Source organism: Hypanus sabinus, chromosome 2 (genome assembly GCF_030144855.1).
Source record: "Hypanus sabinus isolate sHypSab1 chromosome 2, sHypSab1.hap1, whole genome shotgun sequence".
Classification (NCBI taxonomy): Eukaryota; Metazoa; Chordata; class Chondrichthyes; order Myliobatiformes; family Dasyatidae; genus Hypanus; species Hypanus sabinus.
The window spans coordinates 159,982,572-160,008,209 of record NC_082707.1 but is presented as its reverse complement, the minus strand read 5'-3'; the positions used below and the strand labels follow the sequence as shown (position 1 = coordinate 160,008,209).

The 25,638-nt window shown below is 43.5% G+C and overlaps 1 protein-coding gene across 2 annotated transcripts in view; it reads right to left on the bottom strand.

Annotated features, from left to right (window-relative positions):
• The window catches only part of ddhd1b (DDHD domain containing 1b), an 84,360-nt gene that overhangs the window by 55,239 nt on the left and 3,483 nt on the right, over positions 1 to 25,638 (bottom strand). For both annotated transcript variants that reach the window (XM_059957811.1, XM_059957819.1), the window contains exon 2: positions 14,583 to 14,756. In XM_059957811.1, the coding sequence (XP_059813794.1) occupies positions 14,583 to 14,756 (174 nt within the window). The remainder of the gene's footprint in view (positions 1 to 14,582; positions 14,757 to 25,638) is intronic.

Below are 25,638 nucleotides of genomic sequence, written 5' to 3'. Positions count from 1 at the left end.
CTTAATAAGCCAAATAGGATTATGACTACCAACATTTATTTTGAAAATGGCCTGAAAATAGATGACCTAAAACTATGAAAACCGTAGATAGCTGTTTAGGTCTGCATACAGCTTTATAGTTATATTAGCTATGATGTTTTTCAAATCCAACAGGTAAAAATTATCCTTTACACACTCAGTGGCCACTTAATTAGGTACCTCCTATACCTAATAAAGTAGCCACTGAGTGGACATTCATCGACATCGGCTGCTGTGGGCCATCAACTTCAAGGTTGGACATGTTGCGTGTTCAGAGATCCTATACTGCACACTGCCACTGTAACAAGTTCAACTGTTGTTCAATCATTCACATGAATACAGCCAAACGAAGCAGCATTCCTCACGGGCCAAGGTGCAAAACATACTGAACGGCACGCCATGCATTACAGCAGCCACAGAAGGATGGAATCCACCCACTGTATGGAATCCATCCCTGGGGGTGGTGGGGGGGGGAAACTCCCAACCCAGCTCGGAGCAGCACTCTCCCACACCACCTCCAGAGTTTCCTTCTGTGGGTGGCTACAACAGGCGACCCGCATCACGAGGTCCTGGTCTGCGCAACAACCGAGGTGATGAATTACTGGTTTCTCTCATCGATGAGCAATGTATCATACTTTACCCAGCACGTTTTGTACAGAAGTCTTCACTAATGAACAGTGAACCAGACTTACAGTATTCTACCTTACCGATGTCTAGCAGTGTCTTGTGATCACAAAATACATCCAAGGTGATCATTTATACCATTTGTTTGATTTACGCTGCCTCTGACACCTTCCTTTTTTAGTAGTTGTAGCAGGAAGCAACATGGTACACCACAATTCCAGCTCCAATACCATCGAACATCTCGCCAGTGGGACAGAACTACAGCAACTGATGTTCTCAATATCTAGGGAGTGTCTTGCAATCACACAAAAGACATAAAGGTCGAACAATCACACCTTTGTTTGGACCTAGAGAGGCTGCTGCGACCATCTTACCAGAACACATTGTTACTTGAGTTGTTATCACCTTCATGTCATCTTCAACCAGCCTGGCCACTCTCCTCTGACCTCTCTCAATAACAAAGCATTTTTAGCTACAGACTGCTGCTAACTGGAGTTTTCACACCATTCTCTATAAACTCTAGAGATTGTTGTGCACACAAATTCAGAAAATTTGCATTTTCTCAAATACTGAAACACCCTGTCTGGCACCAACCATCATTCCACGGTCAAAATCACTTAGATCACATTTCTTCCCCATTCTGTTGTTTGGTCTAAACAATAACTGAACCTCTTTTAAGCATATCTGCATGCTTTTATGCATTGAGTTGCTACCACATGATTGGCTGATTAGATATTTGCATTAAAGGTTGTTATGAAGGATGAACAACTCTGATGGGCAGAAGGGTACAGAGTTGCCCATGTCCCCCTCCCCTGGGAGAATTACAAACCATTACTAACAAAAATATACTGGGACTGGAACATTTGCTTCAGACAAGGGAGAGATAACACCGGGGGAGAGAGACCATATTATGACTCCTGTAAGACTTACGGCTCCGGAGAGGGCTGTTTACTTGGTACCATTCTGTTCATTAAAATTCCTCAATGGACAGCTGGAGTGGGCTGGTTTGATGGACTAAGCCATTCAAAACTGATTGCCACCTGAGACTCCGTGAGTAGGGATAAAAGTGAGGTCTGGGGAGATACCCCTCAGACGCACCAAGAGACACACTAGTGAGCACTGTTTAAGTGTTGGAACCCACGAGAAAGTGTGGGGCATCAGAGACCGAAGGATCGATCAATTTTAACTCACAGTGTTTACAGTGAGGCTGGTGGGGGCGTGTGTGTGTGTCCACCCTTGCCTGGGTGACAAGTCCACCATAGAAGAATGGTCTAGCTAAAGGACAGAGGGGTCATACCTGAATGGCCACAACAACACATCGATGGATCAAGAACATAAAGGAAGGTTTAACTGACTGCAGCTGTCACTGTTTGCTCTCTCTCTCTCTCTCCCTCCAACGGTTACAACAAAAGAACCAACAACTACCTCAGCCTACGTGAACTGAACTTTATACTCACATATGACAATTCATTATCCCCTAGACAATGATAGAGCTTGTTTATTATTGATTATTATTATACCCACACTTTTAGGTTTAGTATTGCTAACGTGTATTATCTGTATATTTGCATTGTTGATATCGATTTGTATATTTTTACTTGTAACACTTACCCACAGGCTGGTATATGTCTAGGGGAAAAAGGAGATCCAGCCACTCTCCAACCCACCTCCCGTACACACAGGTGCTGTGAGAATCAAGTTAATGCCTTGCGCCCACCAACATTATCAAACCCACAACAAATACCGTTGTGAAATACACTTTAAAGAGTTTACTAAAATTAAAAAAATAGTAGGCAATACAATATATATATATACAAGGAAAAAAAACAAAAGGCGCCAACTTATCAAAGTTCAGTCTGTTTAGTGCACTCGTTGGAGCTCAATCCACGAACCAATCGACCCATCCGGCCGTCGCACCTGGGACCACCCCGGTGGTCTTACGAGCAGTCCAGCACACGTCCGTCTTCTTCAGCGTCTTCCTCGGCCTCCCCCAAAAAACCCACGAAAACCCCTCCCCCAAGTTCCCAGCATCACAAGACACAATGACATTCCCCATTGATTAACAAATGAATACAATTACCATATCAGCCATTCTAAAGCGAAACAAAGGCTAGAGAAACACTTATCCGACAAAGAAACATTCCTACTTGTAACAAACCAAAGAGGCCATTTTGAGTAACATACCCAGGACATTGTACATTCTCTCCCCACCAGCAAATGTCATGCCCTCATGGCATTACTAGAGGTCCCCAAAGCTTCTTGCAACACACAAAACCCAACCCAGGTGCAGAAAGCAGTGACATAACTACCCAGAGCAGTAGAAATCACACTCGGTTCTCCTGGTACCACATATGTCAACCGCTCCGGGGGGCGCCTAATCCTCTGAGATCTCCAAACCCCTTCTGCCCCACTGGGCTCCCTCGTCACCTGCGAACCCACTGTCTCAGACACCCCAGGTCTACCTGACAGACCCGCACCCCCTTCCTCACAGGGGTCCTCCCTCACCCGAGATCTCTCCGGCTCACACTCGGGTTCCACCCTCTTTCCCACCAATGTAGGCTGCCTCTCCATCTGACCCTCAAGACCTTCCCTCCCCTCACCCAATTCAGTATGGGAAGGGTCAGGAGCCTCCTCTCCTGGTACTGGAGCACCAGCGAATGGGAACAGGACCCACTCATCTGAGTCGTCCTCCTCTGAATCGGTAGCTATTCCCGGGTGAGGGACCCGTCCCCGCTCTTCAGCAGCGGGCTCTTCCCGTTCTCCGCGCCCTCGCAGAGTCCTTGTACTGGGTGTAACCTCCCACTCGGGCTCCTTATCCACCTGCACCGCTTGACCCAGTGGCAGCAGGTGATTCCTATGGAGTACCTTGATAGGCCCTTTTCCATCCTCGGGTTTCACCCGGTAAACTGGCAGGTTCGGCATCTGGCTCTCTATTACATAGGGGCTGGCCGCCCATCGATCTGCCAACTTGTGCTTACCAGGGAGTCCCAAATTCCGTAAAAGGACCCGGTCGCCCGGTAATAATTGTACAAACTTCACCTTTCGATCATACCGCATCTTATTCCTCTGATTTTGTTTGGTAGCCGCCGCCTCGGCCAACTCGTACGCCCGCTGTAACTCCCTCTTCATGTCGGACACGTACTTTAGATGGGACTTCCCGGGAAATTCACCCACTCCACCTCCAAAACACACGTCAATGGGCAACCTCGCTTCCCGCCCGAACATCAGATAATAGGGCGAATACCCTGTAGCATCATTGCGAGTACAATTGTAACAGTGAACCAGTTGTCCAATATGACGACTCCACCTGCTTTTCTGCCCAATCTCCAGCGTCCCGAGCATATCCAACAGGGTCCTGTTAAATCTCTCTGGCTGAGGATCTCCCTGTGGGTGGTAAGGGGTAGTCCTGGATTTCTCAACCCCAAGTAATTCAGTAATTCCTGGATAAGGCGGCTCTCAAAGTCCCGCCCCTGATCACTATGGATTCGCCTGGGAAGGCCGTAATGCACAAAGTACTTCTCCCATAACACCTTCGCCACTGTCGTCGCCTTCTGATCCTTGGTGGGAAATGCCTGAGCATAGCGAGTGTAATGATCGGTGATGACCAAGACATTTGCGGTGTTGCTGGTGTCAGGCTCAATCGACAGGAAATCCATACATACCAGGTCCAGAGGTCCCGCACTCTGCAAGTGCGACAGTGGAGCCGCCAACGCTGGCAGGGTCTTCCTCTGGATGCAACGACGGCATCCCCTACAGTATTCTTCGACGTCCCCCCTCATCCGGGGCCAGTAGAACCGGTCTTTGAGCAATCCATATGTCTTTTCCACCCCCAAGTGTCCAGAATCATCATGTAAGGCCTGGAGTACAGTCTGGCGATACTCCTCCGGCAGGACCAGTTGCCAACAGCGGGGTTGGTCCGGAGGCGTCGTTACCCGGTACAAGATTTTGTTCTTTAACTTCAACCGAGACCACTCCTTCAACAACAGAGGCACGCATGGGTGTTTCGCCTGCTCAGCCAACGCCGCATCCCCCTTCTCGACTGCTCTCCACACTGTGCCAATGCCCGGGTCATTTTGCTGAGCAGTTGCCACTTCCCCCGGACTCAGTTCCGGCAACTGTTTAGTCCCCAGTGCGGCCAGGTCACAGTAAACTAGGGGTATGGCGTCGTCAAAAACCCCCAAATGGTCCACGGCTCGTTCCAGCCTCCCTCTTCCCTCGGCCCTCACAGTGATAGCAAACTGACACATCGCCTTCACTCCAGGGGCAGGGACATTCTCCCACTCCTCGTCCCTCTCCTCCTCCCCCGGCTCCCGACGAGACAATGCATCCGCATCGACATTCTTGCTTCCAGGGCGGTACCTCAGGCTGAAATCATATACCGACAAGGCCGTCAGCCACCGATGTCCGGTGGCATCCAGCTTCGCCGAAGTCAAAATATAAGTGAGAGGATTGTTATCCGTTCTCACCTCAAACTTGGCTCCGTACAGGTAATCGCCTAGCTTGTCCACCACCGCCCACTTCAGCGCCAGGAACTCCAACTTGTGAGTGGGATAGTTTCTCTCCGATGGCGACAAGCTTCGGCTGACAAAGGCTACCGGTCTCAATGCTTTGCCATGCTCCTGGTACAGAACAGCCCTGAGACCCTCTCGGCTGGCATCCGTGTGCAGCACATATGGCTTCTGGGGATCAGAAAAAGCCAACACCAGGGCCTGGGTCAGTGCCCTTTTCAAAGATCGGAACGCCTCTTCACATTGATCATCCCATCTCGAGCCAAAAGGTTCCGCCGGGTTCCAGTATCCTCCAGCATCCTGCCTCTGGTTCCCCGTCCTCTTCTTCCCCACCGGGGGATAGCCACACAACAGCTGAGTCAACGGGTGACACACTTTGGCGTAACCTTTCACAAATCGCCGGTAATACCCACAGAACCCCAAAAATGAGCGCAGAGCACTCACTTTCTGGGGTCTCGGCCAGGTGGTCACAGCCTCTATCTTGGTTGGATCAGTAGCCACTCCCTCTCGCGAAATGATATGGCCAATGTAGTTAACCGACGACTTGCAGAACTGGCATTTGTCCAGGGAAAGCTTCAACCCTTCTTCATTAAGCCGGCCCAACACCTTCAACAGCCTCTCCTCATGTTCCTCCAAAGTCGATCCAAACACTATCAAATCGTCCAGGTACACCAGCACCTCCAACAGATTCATATCCCCCACAGTTCTCTCCATGAGCCTCTGGAAGGTGGCTGGGGCTCCGGATATGCCTTGGGGCATTCGTTCGAACTGAAAGAACCCCAGCGGGCAGATAAAAGCAGTCTTCTCTTTATCGGCCGCACTCATCCGGATCTGGTAATACCCACTTCTTAAATCCAGCACACTGAACCACTTCGCACTGCTCAGGCAGGCCAGCGCATCCTCGACTCTTGGGACAGTATATTGATCAGGGACAGTTCGCCGATTCAACGTCCTGTAGTCCTTATGCGTCCCCAATAGTGGTGGCACGGAAGAAGAATGGGCACTCGCCCATTCTTCTTCCGTGCCACCACTATTGGGGACGCATAAGGACTTCGAGACTCAGCTATGATTCCGGCCTCCTTCAACTTGCACAAGTGCTGTCGCACGTCCTCAACATCTGCCGGAGCCAGCCGCCGGGATCTCTCTCGGAACGGGGTGTCCTCCGTCACCCGGATGGTGTGGCGAGTGCTTTTGGAGCAGCCAACATCAAACTCGCCCCGAGAAAAAACAGCATCTTCTCCACTAGCCTACGTTTCCACTCCGGCGACACAGGGGAATCCCCGAAGTTAAAGGCTTCAGCGGTCAGCTCCCTTCGATGGTCTGATCCCTCCCCGTTAGGGGTCCGCACTGGTGTGCTGGACATTACCGTCACCGGGAACAGATGTGCCAGCGGCATTCCCCTCTTAAAGGTGATTTCTCTTGCCGTGGTGTTCCTGACACTTATAGCTATACGCCTCGCATGTACCACCCCTGGTCTCCGCACTTCGGGCCTCACCAGCGCCCCCGCCGGAAATCGTGTCTCCCCTTCAAGATCGTCTGGGCGTCTACTAACAGGGCTTCTCCCGTCGGCACTCCTGGGAATCTGGGGGTCCCCGTCACTAGGGCTACCCCCCCGGGTTGGATCACCTTGGGCCTCGCCTGCGTACACCACACCGTCCCTCGTTTACACTCCGGGTCCAGCCCTTGGGAGGCAACCCCTTCTGCAAACACTGCTCGAAACACTGGATGCACCAAGAGGGTCTCCAGAAAGTCTTCCCCCCCTTTCTCCTTACAAGCTCCCAGGAGCCGTTGCACAACTGGGGAGTTAGTCCCCACCAGGAGGGCAGCACCACCGGTTTCCACTGGGTCAGGACACACCAACACCAACGTCTCAATAGCTTCCGACACTCCCACATCGCCCTCCAAGAACTCCAATCTCACCGATAGGTACCCATCGTACGGGTAGTCACCCTCGCTCACACCCCAAATCTGCAGGGCGTCAAATGGGGTTACAGGCAAATGCTTTAGATATTGATTGTAGAAAGACCGGTACAATAAAGTCACCTGCGATCCCGTATCAAGAACGGCTTTTGCGTAAATTCCCTCTATCCGTAGACCCACACTGGCACGGGGTCCTACCAGCCCATCCGGAACAGAGGCGTGGGCACCCGGTGGTCTTCCGGCTGATCTCTGGGAACGTGTTCCTCCAGAGGCTCCAGTCCATTCCCTCACTGAGCCTCTCCTAAGTTTCCCCGACACCTCTCCCTTCTTAGTCGCAGGGGGGCTTGTCCTCCGCGGGACTCCTCGTCTCTCACAATCCCACCTAAAGTGACCCTCCTCTCCACAGCTATAGCACACTCTCGGCCTTCCACAGTCCCGCCTGAAATGCCCCTCTTTCCCACAGTTAAAGCACACACTGCCGGCCACCCCTCCTCTCCCAGGACAGCTCCTGCTCCCAATCCACTGCACTGATCGCCCCTGAGAGTAGGTACCTCCCCTGTCCCTCCCCTCCAAAGGGGGTTCCCTACTCCCTGGGGGTTTGTCATTCCTCCACTCAGCCACCACTTCCTGTATCGCTGAGGATCGCTCCCGTAGGCCCGTGCCCCTTTTCCGCCCCAACGCTCTCTCTTCCTCTCGCACCTCTCTAATCAGTTGCCCGAAGGATGGAGGGGGACCTTTCCTATAAGCCTGCCGGATAGTCCACGCCACTTTGTCCTCCTCCAGAGAGCCACTGAATAGCTGACTCATCCTCACGCTAGCCATGTCAGTCGCCTTCACTACCCCCCGGCGCCGCAGCCCCGAGAGCATCCCCTCCATCCTAAATATGTACTTGGAGAGCTTTTCCCCTCTCCATTGTTCCAGGCGTTGAAACTCTGCTAAAAGCAGCCAGGGTTCCCCTGACAACCCAAACGCTCCCTCCAAAACTTCTAGGCAGTCCTCCACTGAGGCCCCAGGCTTCTCAGCTTTCAACTCCCGGACGGTTTTGGCTGCTAAACCCCTCAAACTTCCCACCAATCACTGCCTCTTCTGCTCCTCCGAGCCTGGCCACTCCTCTAACATCAAAGACGTATGCTCGATCCAGTTCTCATAGTCCACCTCCCCATCCGGAGTAGGCTTGGCTCCGGAGAACACCCCCAGCTTCAGCCGTGGCCTCTCGGCCACCCCCACCAGGGAATTAAGTGCGGCTGCCAGCTCCGAGGCTTCCACCCTACCTGGGGAGCGGGGCTTAGTCATGACTCCCTCCTCCCACCTCCCTTTACTAGTGCCGGGCACCTCTCTGGGGTCCACCTCTAGCTCTAACTCCTCCTCCGATGTCTCCTCAGCCTCATCCTTGTAGGAGTGGAGACCCCACGGCCCCTCCTCCCCCGGAACACTGACCATCGCCGGCAGTTCCACCGTCCTGACTTCAGCACTCGTACGAACCAACACCCAGCTAGACTCTACCTCTTTACCACACCGTCTAGCTACCAATTCTACCTGCCCAATACCCTTCACCGAACTTAAACCCCGCACTATCGCGTCTCCCGAAACTCGAAAATCCACTCCGCTCACTACGCATGCGTACTGTACTGGGACATCTTCAAACTGGCACCAACAAGCAATCTTATCTCTGTCCATCTCCGCTCTGCTGCCTGCGCGATTCCACAGCCCCTGACAATCCAATCCCGGACGAGCACCCCACAAATGTAACACTTACCCACAGGCTGGTATATGTCTAGGGGAAAAAGGAGATCCAGCCACTCTCCAACCCACCTCCCGTACACACAGGTGCTGTGAGAATCGAGTTAATGCCTCGCGCCCACCAACAGTATCAAACCCACAACAAATACCGTTATGAAATACACTTTAAAGAGTTTACTAAAATTAAAAAAATAGTAGACAATACAATATATATATATACATACAAGGAAAAAAAACAAAAGGCGCCAACTTATCAAAGTTCAGTCTGTTTAGTGCACTTGTTGGAGCTCAATCCACGAACCAATCGACCCATCCGGCCGTCGCACCTGGGACCACCCCGGTGGTCTTACGAGCAGTCCAGCACACGTCCACCTTCTTCAGTGTCTTCCTCGGCCTCCCCCAAAAAACCCGCGAAAACCCCTCCCCCAAGTTCCCAGCATCACAAGACACAATGACATTCCCCATTGATTAACAAATGAATACAATTACCATATCAGCCATTCTAAAGTGAAACAACGGCTAGAGAAACACTTATCCGACAAAGAAACATTCCTACTTGTAACAAACCAAAGAGGCCATACCCAGGACATTGTACATACTAATAAACACTGTTTTGAAAAAAGTACCAGACTCCAACGGATACTTCTATCTTTGCTGGTAAGACACCCAGTTACGTAACAAGGTGTACCTAATAAAGTGGCCACTGAATGTATATAACAACTTAAAGGTTTATAGCACTTGTTGGAAACTGATTGAAAAATGGAACACCATCTTCAAGGGAGACTAATGTTATACCTTTGATAACTGTCAATTTCTAAAACAGAAGCAAATCTGCAGCTGCTGGAAGTCCAAAATAACGCACACGAAATGCTAGAGGAACTCAGTATGTCAGGTAGCATCCATGGAGAGGAATACAGTTGACCTTTCCACCGAGACCCTTCTATAGGATTACATTAGAATTTTCTAATGCAATTTTGGTTTTGTAGGCTAACAATGTTATTCAGGACGAACTAAATGCAGGGGCAGAAAAAGACTTTCTAAAGCTGCTGAAATGCATGAAACTAGGTTTGATTTATTTCCTGTTTTGGTTTGCCTCTTAGGATTACTGTGATTATTACTTGGAAGGTTTGTTTATGTTCTGCATGCTAGCTGAATGGACTCCCATAGCACTACAACAAAATATCTTGCTCAACTTATTTCATATTCAATGACCTCAGACTTTTGAGAACTTTGAAAGAAGACTTCTGTACAAACGTGCTAGGTGAGGTATGAAATATCACTCATCAACCAGAGAAACCAATAATTATGTAAAGTAATGCTAAGAAAGGTGGATTTTATACACCCATTCTCTTACCAACTACCATCAATATGTCACCTGCAGAACCAGATCCCTTTTACACCACCAAGAACGCTTACTGTGCTATCCCATATTCACACTTTGCCAAGTCTGATCACTTGCTGCCATTCTACTTCTGATAGAGACTGAGGACCGCAGTGCCAGTGGCAAGGACAACAAACACATGGTTGAGAAGCAGAGTAGCATTTATAAGACTGCTTTGAATTGGTAGTTTGGACCATATTCAGGAATTTATCTTCAGATCTGAATGAATATGCCACAGCTTTCACCAATTTCATCAAGACCTGCGAGGATGAATAGGTGCTTTTGAAAGCACAACAAGGTTTCCAGTCTAGAGGCTCTGGATGAACCCAGAAATTCGCAATCTGCTAAAGGCAAGATGCATGGCGTTCAAGACCGGTAATCCAGAATCCTACAAGATGTTCAGGTACAGCTTGTGGAAGACCACTGTGAGAAGCAAAAGGTAATTCCATGTGAAGTTAGAGGCATAATCAAATGCATAATAGCTGTGTCATGGTTTGCATGCCATTACTTCCAACAAGGCAAAGCCTAACAGTACACATAGTATTAATGCTTCACTTTGTAATAAGCTTAACTACTCTTACGCACATTTTGAAAAGGAGAATAACACCACATCATTGAGGACATCTTCAAGAGGAGATGCCACCCATCACCAAGGACTCTCACCATCCAGGATATGCCCTCTTTTCATTATTACCATCAGGTAAGAGGTGCAGGAGCCTGGGACCTACACTCAATATTTTAGGAACAGCTTCTTCCCTTTTGCATCAAATTTTGAATAGTCCATAAACTCATTAACACCAGTTATTCCTTTTCGTTTGCACAATTTAGTTTGTAATTTAGAGTAATTTTAATATCTTTGCACTGTTCTGTTGATGTAAAATACCAAGTTTCAAGTTAGATAAGTTAGTGATAATAAATCTTATTCTCATTCTGATGGATAGAGGTTGAGAGGGATATGGACCAAACACAGGTAAATGGGAGTAACTCACAGGTAGGTAGCTGGGTCAGCATTAACAAGCTGTGCCTAAGGGGCTGTTTCTATTCACTATGACTGTACAAATATTTTTCAATTCTGAAGCACAAATATAGTCATTATTCTCTATTTAATTGGAGTTAGGACAGTCTTTTTTATTGTCAGGTGTATTAACATACTGTGAAAAGCCTGTCTTCTGTTCATTCAGATAGAATCATTACATAGTGCATTGAGGTAGTAATTGCAGAAAGCAAAGTACAACAGCTACAGAGAAAGTGCAGTCAGGGACACAAGGTACAAGATTATAATAAAGTAGATTGTAAGACAAAGACTCTATCTTATCATACTGAAGAGCCAAGTCAATAGTCATAACAGAGGGGTAGGTGCTCTGAAACCAGGTGGTACATGCTGTCAATCTTTTGCATCTTATGCCTGACTGGAGAAGAACGTTCAAGATAGGTGGGCTTTTGATTACTTTGCTGCTTTACTGAAGCAGTGATAAGTGTAAACAGAGCCCATAGAGGGCAGCTGGTTTCCATCATCTGCTGAGTTGTGTTCACAACTCTCTGCGATTTTTTTGCAATGACTAGTTGAGCAGTTGCCTTACCATGCTGTATGGCACCCAGATAGCTTTCTACGATGCATTGACAAAAATTAGTAAGAGTGGATGGACACATGCTGAATTTCTCGAAATTCTTAATCAAGTAGATTCATTGGCGAGGTTTTATGCCTGTTCATGTTAATATGGTTGGACCAGGACAGACAATTGGTGATATTCACTCCAAGGAACTTGAAGCTCTCATTCTCAGCCTTTCCCTGACCTTCCTGAAATTCGATTGTTTTCATGGGTCAAAGTTCAAAGTAAATTTATTACCAAAGTACATATATGTCACATATACAACCCTGAGATTCTTGTGGGCATACTCAATCCACAAAATAATAATCATAATAGAATTACTGAAAGACTGCACCAAATGGGGGATTTAACCAGTGTGCAAAAGACAATGAATTGTGCAAATACAAAAAGAAAGAAATAATCATCATCTATCTCGTACCGTTGTGTCATATATCATGGACGGGCAGTGCTGGGGAGAGCTTTAACTATGATGGACTGGGCTGCATCCACTACTTTTTGTACGATTTTCTGGTTTCCTCCTCCTGAACTCAATAATCAGCTTCTTGGTCTTGCTGATACTGAGTGAGAGGTTGTTGTTTGGCACCATTCAAGCAAATTTTCTCTCTTCCTTCTATATGCTGATTTGTCACTGCCTTTTATTTGGCCTAAGGCATCAACAAACTTGAATATGGCATTAGAGCTGTGCTTAGCCATACAGTCATAAGTGTAAAACGAGTAAAGCAAGGGTTAAGCACACAGTCTTGAGGTGCACTTGTGCTGATGGAAATTACGAAGGAGGTGTTGTTGCCAATCTGAACCGACTGAGGTTTGCAAGTAAGGAAATCAAGGATCCAACTGTACAAGGAGGTATTGAGGCCTTGAAGATTATTGATAGTTTTGAAGGAATGATAGTATTGAATGCTGAGCTGTAATTGATAAAGAACATTCTGATGTATGTATCATTGCTGTCCAGATGTTCCAAGGTTGAGTGATGTCTGTTGTGGACCTGTTGTGTTGGTAGGCAAATTGGAATGGATCTAAGTCACCTCTCAGTCAGGAGTTGATATGTTTCATCAACAACTTTTCAAAACACTTCATCACCGAAGATGTAAGTACAACTGGACTACAGAGCATGCCTTATGAGAAAAGACTGAGTGAGCTAAGGTTTTTCTCTTTGGAGCAAAGGAGAATGAGAGGTAACTTGATAGAGGTGTACAAGATAATAAGAGGTATAGATAGAGTGCACAAAGACTTATTCCTAGAGCAAATGGTTAATACAAGCGGTATAACTTTAAGGTGTTTGGAGGAAAGTATGGGGGAATGTGAGAGATAGGGTTTTCTTTTGCAGAGAGAGGTGATTGCATGGAATATACTGCTGGGGTGGTGGTAGAGGCAAAAACGGTAGGGACGTTTAAGAGACTCTTAGATAGGCACAAAGATGTAAGAAAAATGGAAGGCCACATAGGAGTAGGCTAAAGGGTCGGCACAACATAATGAGCTGAAGGGCCTGTACAGTTCTATCTCCCTGGCAGCAGTGATCCCCATCCCCATGTCTGACACATGAACCGTACATCAGGCAAGTAAAGATACTGGAATAATGCCACCAGTTCTGTCTCCACAAAATCCATCAAGCTCACCGGATGGATAGGAGAGCCAACTTCCATGTTCATATATTAAGATGCCTTGCCATAAACATATGTGCCTAGATAACACAAGTTCAGACTTTCAGACACTTCAATTTTGTTGATTTCCTTTGATATAGAGAGCCAACCAGTTCAATGTAAATCCTAAAACAAAGATTCCTTGCATCAAGTCTAAATCTAGAATTTAATGTTATGCTAATTTATGATCACAAATTGATATTTAAAGCAAAATTGCTACTAGTGACAGTTAAAGCAAGAATACTACTAATTTATACAGTAACCTGCACACTTTTGACCCAGAGGATTAACTCATATGAACAGACTTCATGACCACAATTTCAGGTTGAAGAAGAGGAACTAATTTGAGAGCTGGGTTAGGAAGCCATTTACCATAGAGTGAAGAAGTTAACACCATTAAGCATACATGTCTTCAGTTCACCCCAATTCAGTCCAGCACAGTGCACAAAGATTGCAATGATTTGTGAATTGGTCTTTTTTTAAAATGGTAAATCAATGGATTAATATTAGCTTCTGAAGAAATTCAAGAACTTCTCATCTCTTCTTTACTTTCAGATTTATAAAATTATCGAACTACAAACTCGTTATATTCCTACCACTGTCCTAGGGCTTTGAGTGGCAAGGGAGCTTTAGCGGAGAAACTAGTAAACTAAATTAGTGAACTAAGAGAGGCCAGCCAATTTACTGGCCCAATACGGTAATGAAGTCTGCAATCCATTTGTTTGCACTGGTGGAGGGAGAAACAAACTGGAAAGGATGTTAGGACATACAGATTATGGTTTACCTATTTCTTAACAATATTTTGTCAGTTAAAAAAACAAGGCAAGAAAGTAATTTTTGGTTAAAAGTCAACACAGGCTATATAAAGCCACATAAAAAAAAGAAAATAAATTCTATTCCGCTAGTGGATTATATTAAGCTACAATTCACATTTGTTGCCCTGTGTGGCTTTTTACAGAAGTTTTACAGAAAATGTCTAACCTCATGGAATATTCAAAGGTCAGGACAACAACTTAGAAACAGTAAATTATAAAGATTGTATGATTTGTATATAGTCAAATAGCAAGCATAAATGTAAAATTCTCTATTTCCTTCAGAGTGGATTATGAAACAGGAAATAGGATTATAAGCTTTGTCTTACCATCTTTACCGTCCATAGATTTAGCTACATCCAGCTCAAATACATCCTGGATCTGTTGACCCCTAAAACGCTTTAGGTGTTCAGCTTCTATCAGATCACTGTCTTCCTCTTCCAAAGGCTGCCAGGTACCGTCAATAAACCATTGGCCACGCATGACTAAAATCTTATCTGGTTCTACAAAAATCAAACAGTACAGACACAGTTAACAAAAATTTCAATAGAAACATGGTCAACAAAGTCAAAGAAAAACAAGATACAAATTTTGTGCCACAAAAAGAACTTAACATTTTTTTCCCTTAGTTGTACTGGAACAAGCTGCAAATTATTACAGATGTCTTTACATGGCTGCCTGATCTGAATGACATTTTGTTGATTTCCTGCATCTTTCATACTAAAAGAACAATGGAAGGAAAAGTAAAACAAAAGGAAAGCCAACCAAACTACACCGTGTATTTAAACAAAAGCAGAATAGTCAGTATAAATAACCTTTCTGTTTTAATCATTCCATTTTGATTTTAATGTGTTTATAACATTTCCACAAACCAAAGCAAGTTAAGAGGCCTAAAGCTGCATTACTTCAATTCATCATTAAAATTTTGTCCTATGCTTATGACAAGGTTATTATTTTAAATATAAGGGTAAGAAATGACTTTTCTATGTATAAAAGTGCAAACTGGCAATCCTTTGAAGAATAATCTCCCAAAGCATTTTTTCCTGATAAGAGGATTTTAAACTATATATCCCATGTGTGGATGAGCTATCTTTCATCAACCAATGTAAAAAATGTCATCTTCAGATCTTGTAGCATAGGGAAATTTGACAGAGTGAGCTTCAGAACTCAGTTTTCAGATGCTTTGTGATGAACAGTATGCTGTAAGATTCAGTATCTTGGTACATGAGACAATAATAAACCGATGCCCATATAGTCTTTTACAGAAGAATTTTGAATTTTGGTGGAGAAATACCAGTAGCAGAGAAATGCAAAGGAACTCACAATATTAGAAAGTGCATTAAAGGAGTATAAAATACTCAAAAATTGTGAATATTAAAAAATCACAAAGATGCAAACAAAACAATCACTAGATTTGGAATCAAATTGAAGCTAAAGAAATACCTGTAAGAATGACATATTACTGGCAAAGACAGAAAAGAAATTAGCAGCGGGAGCAACATAACAAAAAAAGACAATGTGAATGCTCTAAATAGGAGAATTAAGTAAATAGTGTAAAAAGACAGCAAAAAGAAAAAAAAATACATGGGTTCATTGTCCATACAGAAATCCAATTGTGGTGGGGAGCAAGCTGTTTATAAAATGTTGATTGTGTGTGTTATCCCTGTACCTCCTCCTTGACACAGCAATGAAAAGAGGGCATCTCTTCGGTGATGGAAGTCCTTGATGTGGGCCCCGCCTTTTTGTAGTGTCGCCTTTTGAAGAGATCTTTTATGCTGGGGAGGCTAGCACCCTTGATGGAGCTGGCTGAGGGTGCAACTTCCTGCAGCTTTTTCCAAGTCCTGTGCAGAGGTTCCTCCATGCCAGACAGTGATCCAACCAGTTAAAATGCTCTCTATGCTACATCTGTAGAAATTTGTAAGAGTCTTTGGTGACGTACCAAGTCTCCTCAAACTCCTAATGAAATATAGCTGCTGTCATGCCTTCTTTGTAATCCCATCAATACGTTGGGCCTAGGACAGATCAGCAGATATGCTGACACTCAGGAACTTGAAACTGCTCACCCTTTCCACTGCTGATCTCTTGATGAGGACTGGAGTGTGTTCCCTTGACCACCCCTTTCTGAAGTCCACAATCAATTCCTCTGTCTTACTAACGTTGTGGGCAAGGTTGCTGTTGCAACACCATTCAACCAGCTGATCAATCTCACTCCTATACGTTTCCTCATCACCAAATGAAGTTTCGCCACCAATAGATGTGTTATTGGTAAATTTATAGATGGCATTTGAGCTGTGGCAAGCCACGCAGTTATGGGTGCAGAGAACGTACAGCAGTGAGCTAAGCACACATCCTTGAGGTTGATTGTCAGCAAGAGATGTCATTTCCGATTTGCACTGATTGTGGTCTCCCGATGAGGAAGTTAAGGATCCAGTTACAGAGGGAAGTACAGAGGACTAAGTTCTGGAACTTGTTGATTAGTACTGAGGGTATGATGGTATTGAACACTGAGTTGTGACCAAAAAACAGCAGCCTGATGTTGCGATTGTTATTATCCAGGTAATCCAAGGCAGAGTGAAGAGTCAGTGACATTGCATCCCCTGTAGACCTGTTGAGGCGATAGACAAACTGTGAGGGTCTAGTTCCTTGCTTAGGCGGGAGTTGATTTCAGCCATGACCAACCTCTTGAATCACTTCATCATAGTAGATGTGAGTTTAACTAGGCAATAGTCATTGAGGCAGCTCATCCTGCTCTTCTTGGACCCTTTTTGAAGCAGATGGGAACCTTTGACAGCAGCAGTCAGAGGTTGAAGTTGTCCTTGAACACTCCTGATAGTTAGTTAGCACAGGTTTTCAGTGCCCTACCAGGTACATCAAATTAATGGCTATGATTTGTGCCAGTCTCTTTACATTTTAACAAAATATTTATAAATGTACATTTTGTTTTTAAATATCTGGCTATTTATAGCAAAATAAGAATTTCTCCTTAGCCCATTTTGAAAGGGGTTCTGCGAGAAGACAACTAGATTTCCAAATTAATCAACCATGAATGAATATTTATGTAAAAATGTGTGAAACATTGAAACACAGAAATCTACAGCACATTACAGGCCCTTTGGCCCACAATGTTGTGCCGACTCTAGAAACTACCCAGAATTTCCCTACCACATAGCCCTCTATTTTTCTAAGCTCCATTTACCTTTCTAAGAGACTCTTAAAAGACCCTATTGTATCTGCCTCTACCACTTTCGCAGGCAGTGCACTCTCTGTGTGAAAAACTTACCCAACATCCCCCTTGTACTTACTTCCAAGCACCTTGAAACTATGCCTCCTCATGTTAACCATTTCAACCCTGTGAAAAAGCCTCTGGCTATCCACATGATCAATGCCTCTGATCAACTTATATACCTCTAATAAGTCACCTCTCATCCTCCGTTGCTCCAAGGAGAAAAGACCGAGTTCACTCAACCTATTCTCATAAGGCATGCTCTCCAATCCAGGCAACATCCATGTAAATTCCTCTGCACTCTCTCTATGATATCCACATCCTTTCTGTAATGAGGTGACCACAATATCTCACTGATTCTCCACACTGCCAAGAGTCTTACCATTAATATTATATTCTATCTTCAAATATGACCTACCAAAATGAACCACTATTGAGAAATACCTTGCTAAAATAGAAAAGCTTTCAATATAGTTTGATATTTAAGAGTAAATTTTCCTTCTTTCCTCTTTACTTATGATAACAATTTCTAGGACAGTTGGTTGGATACACAGATAGGACTGGTTTAAAATGATATGGGCCAAGTGAGACAAAAATGGATACATATTTGGTCAGCATGGAACAGATGGACCAAACAGGCCGCTTCCCTGCTGTCTGACTATATGACTGAAATACATTGAGACACTGGTAACAACTGCACATTTGCTTGCCATTAAAAGGTTTTAAACTTCGCCTTTTCATGTGCATACCAGTTTAACAAAAAATATAGATTACTACCAATCCCAGCACCAGTGTAAACTAACCTTTATATGTGTAGGTACTCTTGAGGTGTTCTTGAACACTTAAAATGCCATTTCTGACTTTATTTCATAAAATAAACTTTCCTTGAATATGCATTTCTTTCTATGCTAATTTGACTTTGTATTATTAATATTCATACACCCTTATTTCTTAGTCATTATGTTTATCTTTTTTTATGTTCTGACAGTGAAAATAGATTCTGCTTTCTCCACACATAAGCTTAGTAAAAACACAGGACAAGAAAATTTGGTACAGTTTTTCTCATTTGCCTTAAAGTCAGAAATCCAAGGTGAGTTAGCTAATTGGATTGAAAGTTGGCTTGGAGCTAGGAAGCAGGGAGTAGTGGTGGAAGGACGATTTTCTGATTAAAAGCCCATGACCACTAGTTACCATAAGAATTATTGTTGGTACCTTTACTCATTGTAATACTACTTAAGAGTCTTTCCCAACGAGAAGTCTTGGATGAACCAAGAGATCTGTAATCTGCTGAAAGTAATCTACTTTCTTGAGAGCCAGTATAATTGAAACCTGCTTGAAGCAGGTGATACTTCAGACTGCTGAAGTGAGAGGTTGTAAATATCAGCGCACACTCCAGTTGATCAGCAGAAGTCTTTAATACTCGACCTGGTACCCTATCTGGACCAGATGTTTTCCATGCGTTCACCCTCCTGAAGGATGCTCTCACATCAGCCTCAGAGACTGAAATCACAGGGTACTCAGGAGCTGTGGGAGTTCATGAAGATGCCTCCATGTTTTGTCGGGCAAAGCAAGCATAAAAGGCATTGAGCTCACCCAGGAATGAAAGCCTGTTGTCATTTATGTACTTCATATGAAGAGATAGCATTCAGCCTTGTCACAATATCAAACATCCTTCTCTGATTCCATGCCACTTTACATGTGAAATGGCTTTCCAGAAGTTGAATAGAGGTTCCAGAGGCACCCAAAGACCTCCACATACACTTTTTACTGTTACCATCAGGAAGAAGGTACAGGAGCCTCTGGACCCACACCACAAAGTTCAGGAACAGTTATTACCCCTAAACCATCAGGCACTTGAACTAGAGGGAATATCTTCACTCACCCCTTCACTAAACTGTTCCCACAACCAGTCAAGGACTGAAAGTGCTATTTACTGCTTATTTATTATGTTTTCTTCTGTATTTGCACCGTTTGTTGTCTTTTGCACATTGGTTGTTTGCCTGTCTTGTTGTGTGTGGTATTTCATTGATTATATTGTGTTTCTATGTACTTACTGTGAATTTCCTGGGAAAAAAAGAATCTCAGGGTAGAATGTCGTGACATACATATACTTCGTTAATAAATTTACCTTGGACTTTCAACTTCAAACATTAACGACTTGGATGTGAATGTAGGAGGAATGACACAGAAATTGGTGTTGTGGATAGAAAGGAAGTTGTCTTGGGCAACAGCAGGATACAGCCTTATAGTTGGAAAAGCTGGATGGAATATTGGTAGATGTGATTTAATCCCAACAAGTACAAGATGATTGACTTTGGAAAGACAAATAAGGGTATGGCACATGTCACTAATGGCAAGCCACTCAGTCATGTTGATGTCCAGAGAGATCTAAAGCTCATTTTCGCCCAAAATTGACTGCACAGGGAGAGAGGGTGATGAAGAATTACTAACCTTAAAAGAGCAGGGCATAGAACTTAAAGAGCTGTAACTTTACGAACACACTGATTACGCTGTACTTGAGAGTTTTCTGTGCAGTTGTAGTCAACACACTACACGAAAAAGTGTGACTGCAGGAAGTTCCAAGGTGATTGATAAGGATGGAGAGGGATTGGATTGGTAATGCTTATTTTCCCTGCAGTGAATGAAATTGAAGGGTGACCTGATAAAAAATATATAAGATTATGAGAGGTATAAATAGGCAAAATAGTTTTAAACATGAGGTAGGAGATTTAAATGGAATGAAGGATAATTTTCTTTCTCTTTTTCCACATTCCCCCCCTCCCGCATATAGACTAGTTGGTATCTGGATTATGCTGCCACTGGAAATAATTACTAAGTTTGAGGCATTTAGTCAGACACTTGATTAGGCAAGGAATTGAAGGATGTAGGACAAATGGGATGAGGGTAGATGGCCAAACAGATCTACACTGCCACAGTGAGCTAAAAGGCCCATTTCTATGCTGTACAATTCTAAACCCTGAAATGATAAATAACAAGTTATAATTAAAACATACAGTATAAATTCACAATTAGGGGAAAAATTACTCCAAAACACCAACTCGAGAAGAAATGCTTCTACCAAACTTGTGTTAACAAAAATGAGCCTCTGCAAAATTATGAAATGTGATTTTACAATGACTCATTGAATGAATTTTTCAGTTGACACCAATATTGCAACCTTCACTTGACACCAATTTTGTACAGCACAATAAAATGAATGAAGTAATTTTGAAAGCATTATAAGGCTGTAACAAAAGCAGCAATTTCCAAAAGCCTCACTGAATTTACAGCCAGAATTACAAGTACTTTTGAACAACATACAGTTACTATATCAGAGGCATTACCACAGCATAGATGGATTGATTAACGAGTCAAAAGAGCAAACAAAAATCTGATGCGCTTCCCCAGGAGTCTTCAGCATATCTACTAAAATGTGATAGCACCAGATCACCAGTTTGTGCTTATTCACATTTAAAATGGGATGATAATTTAAATATTAAGGACATTGAAAGGTTATCTACTGTGCCAAATAAATCACCATTAATATCTGACTTGCAAGTACACTGATGTTATAGAAACCAGTTTGGGGCAAGTCATTCTGTTTAAATAGCTGTATACTGGACGACAACAATTTTACCATGCATAAGCTTCAATTATTTATTTAACTGTTGCAAATTTCTTCTGCTGAATGTAATCATTGAAGCATGACACCATCTCATGGATGCATTACTCTGTCTACCTCTTTACTAATTTTAACAAATGTTAAACAGGACAATGAACATTGCAAAACCAGTTACACAGTGCAGCTGTTGTGGGGCAGATAAAAACAATCATTTGTATAAATTACAATGGATAGATACACGCTCACAGTGACATTTTCAAAATCGTCAAGTTCTCTGGCTCAAAACAAAAGAAACGGTTTAATTCCCTATTAAAACAGAATGGAGTGCCTTCACTCAGAAGGCAATCCATTTTGTTAAACTTCAAAAAGTTTAAAAATTAATTGCCTTAGCATTTTTAACAAATAATATATTCATATTTTGCAATATTTAACAAATCATGAAAACAGAAAATGGTTTTGAAGTCGGAAGTAAAAATCATTGAAGAACATTTATTCCATTGTCACACAACAAGCAGATTAAAGAAAAATTCTAGCTGCATCAAGGCCAGCGTGCTTTTTAAAAGAATACAACACTCTCTTGGTTATCTTCACAGTGGTCCACAACTTTCTTCAGATTAATTGGGACACATCTTACTGCTTATTTCTTTCTAAATATCGGTGACAAAAATCACTGCTTTTTGAACACAAGTGGACATAACAGAGGTTATTTAGAAACTGTTCACTCCAAGCAAGGTGTAGTGTCTAATGGCTACATAACTGCATGTGTCTGAGGCAAATTAGGAACTGTTTGGCAACGGTCTCACGCCCCAATTAAGTGGCATAGTATCCCAAATAAATGAAGGGAATTCCAGTTATTTTTTTTCCTATCAGTTTTTGTTCTTTAAGAACTGTCCCAAAATAGCAGCTGTCCTGATTAACTGATGGCCCAATTAAACAGAATTCACTATACTGGATTGTCCACTACATTCTCGATGCTCCTTCAGGTTTTTATTTTGCTATTTCAACCATCCTCCTACAACAACAATTTCTTTGTGACCCAACTCAATAACCATTGTGGGTTCAACCTTCATTTAAATCCTCAATCACTTCTCACTTTCCAGCCAGTCGCATTTAACTCCTTTAAGTTAGCCATAAGAAGCTTCCACAACCATACACACCCACATCAATTTCTCACTAATGGGTTTCCAGCATTATTTTCTATCATTTATCTCTTACACATCTTATCCATCCTTAATCACCTTCATTACCATGTTTCAACCTATCTGAAACATCTCTAACATGCACCCATCCTGACAATGGCAAAATCTTAATTTCCCCTGTAGATGGTAAGTGGCTTCTTATTCCCAAATGTTTAAGTATCTGGGATGGCTGTACAAAATCTTTAATCACAATTAAACTACCCCCTTCCCATCCACATTTGTCATCTTAGTCTCCATGTACAAGTCAGGTTTTACTCATTTTAAGTCAGATTTCACACTAACATGTATAATGGTGTCTTTTACCAATTATACTTGCTCTTCTTGAGATTCTGTTTTAAAAAAGCATGGCAACAGCTGAAGGTGCAAATTTGAAATAGAATAGTAACAGAAGAAAAATTAATCTAGGATCTGACTCAACAGGAAAAGCAAGCGTGCATTTCATTTAATCAAAAGTGAATTAATTGATCATAGGCTTAGAAAGGAATATAATGGCAAAATTCAAACATAAATAAAGAGGAAAAGACTGGATTAAGAAACTGCGAGCAGAAAAAAGATGGAAGGAAAAGACAGCCGCCTTTGGTTGGAGAATTAATAGGCTTGTTTCCTGAACATGCCCATCCTTTTTCTTTTCATGTGGCCACAATTACCAGTTGCAGTAGTGTGGCTCCAGTCAAGACCTGGCTGCCATGGCCATCCTGCAGGAAAGATGAGCACTGGCTCAGGAGCAGGCAACAGGTCACGGGATGCCTGGTGGCCTGTTGAAAGCCAAAAAGGATCCTGTCAGAGACCTTTGAACAGTTTTTAATTATCTTTGATCACTAGATCTAAAAGCAGTTTAAATACACTCATTTTGTAAAAATGTACTGAAACGTGACTCAAACTAGAAATTAATCAAGAAATGATGAGTTAAAGTAAAATAAAAATTAAATAAAACTCCTCTTGAAAACCAGTGTCTGTAAACCCTTTGAAATTAATAGTCTCACTTTGAATGCCCATCACTGCTGCCACAAATCCAAGGGACTTCACAGGATCCAAGGGACTTTGACTCTTTAGTTCCTCTCACTACACTTCATTGCATCTCCAGCCAAAGCAATCCTTCAGCCTCCTCCCACTGTTAATGTGTTTACAATCAGATTCTCCAGATTCCTTTGAGATTAAGATACGTGTATCTCAATCAGAAGTTGATCCCAAGATTATTTTGTTAATCCCTTGAGTTGTTGTCACTGTGGCCTATGGAACACTGCAACCAAAATTGTTTGTTTTTCCCAGTTCCCTTTTCGTTGACTTCTCACATCTAACAAGTCCACCAATCATCTGTGAAATTCAGCAGATCTTCTACAAAGCCTCTAAGGATGCACAAACACCACACTGAAGTGTGCTCTACGTAGGTGTTTGCTGCCCTCGCACATCACCTGCACCAAACTAAAACTGCTGATCACTGGGTTTCTATCACCAATCTATTTGTTACCTTTAATCACATTATTTAAGTTTCTGTTTTTAAATTTCCCTATCTCCATGGTGATTGTTAACCTCCGGTTTGAAGCATGCAATGCAGCGGTATTCAAACCTTTCCACCAAAGATGAACAACAAAAAAAAACTTGCTGGAGGACTGTTCCCTCAGCAGTTTGTACTTTACTCCAGATTTCAGTATCTGCAATCTTGTATTTTCAAAATAAACAGAAATTATACTTTTATAATATGGCAATTAATTGTGCTTAGACCTAGCAGCAGCATGTTTACTTAAGTATGATGTTCTCCTGACGGGTTGTTTATTGGTGGTTGTGGAAGTCGATCTGGGATCCACGTAATGGGGACATTAATGGAGAACATCTGGATGTGACTTTAATGTGGAGAGGTTGATCCACAGGATGCTACCACCTGGTCCTTGACAGACTGGGGCCAGGGTCCAGTGGCATGGAATGCAAGACACCTGGGGACTCTGCACTGCTACAACCCCTTCCTCTGCTCTCGTTGCCTTTGTGATGTGTCATCATAGAAACATAGAAAATAGGTGTAGGAGTAGGCCATTCGGCCCTTCGAGCCTGCACCACCATTCAGTGTGATCATGGCTGATCATCCAACTCAGAACCCTGTGCCTGCTTTCTCTCCATACCCCCTGATCCCTTTAGCCACAAGGGCTATATCTAACTTCCTCTTAAATATAGCCAATGAACCGGCCTCAACTGTTTCCTGTGGCAGAGAATTCCACAGATTCACCACTCTCTGTGTGAAGAAGTTTTTCCTCATCACAGTCCTAAAAGGCTTCCCCTTTATCCTTAAACTGTGACCCCTCCTTCTGGACTTCCCCAACATCGGAAACAATCTTCCTGCATCTAGCCTGTCCAATCCCTTTAGAATTTTATACGTTTCAATAAGATCCCCCCTCAATCTTCTAAATTCCAGTGAGTATAAGCCTAGTCGATCCAATCTTTCTTCATATGAAAGTCCTGCCATCCCAGGAATCAATCTGGTGAACCTTCTTTGTACTCCCTCTATGGCAAGAATGTCTTTCCTCAGATTAGGAGACCAAAACTGCACACAATACTCTAGGTGCTGTCTCACCAAGGCCTTGTACAACTGCAGTAGAACTTCCCTGCTCCTGTACTTGAATCCTCTTGCTATGAATGCCAACATACCATTTGCCTTTTTCACTGCCTGCTGTACCTGCATGCCCACCTTCAATGACTGGTGTACAATGACACCCAGGTCTCGTTGCACCTCACCTTTTCCTAATCGGCCACCGTTCAGATGATAATCTGTTATCCTGTTCTTGCAACCAAAGTGAATAACCTCATATTTATCCACATTAAATTGCATCTGCCATGAATTTGCCCACTCACCTAACCTATCCAAGTCACCCTGCATCCTCTTAGCATCCTCCTCACAGCTAACATCGCCGCCCAGCTTCGTGACATCTGCAAACTTGGAGATGCTGCATTTAATTCCCTTATCTAAATCATTAATATATATTATAAACAACTGGGGTCCCAGCACTGAGCCTTGTAGTACCCCACTAATCACTGCCTGCCATTCTGAAAAGGTCCCATTTACTCCCACTCTTTGCTTCCTGTCTGCCAACCAATTCTCTATCCACATCAATACCATACCCCCAATACCATATGCTTTAAGGTTGCACACTAATCTCCTGTGTGGGACCTTGTCAAAAGCCTTTTGAAAATCTAAATATACCACATCCACTGGCTCTCCCCTATCCACTCTACTAGTTACATCTTCAAAAAATTCTGTAAGATTCATCAGACATGATTTTCCTTTCACAAATCCATGCTGACTTTGTCCGATGATTTCACCTCTTTCCAAATGTGCTATTATCACATCTTTG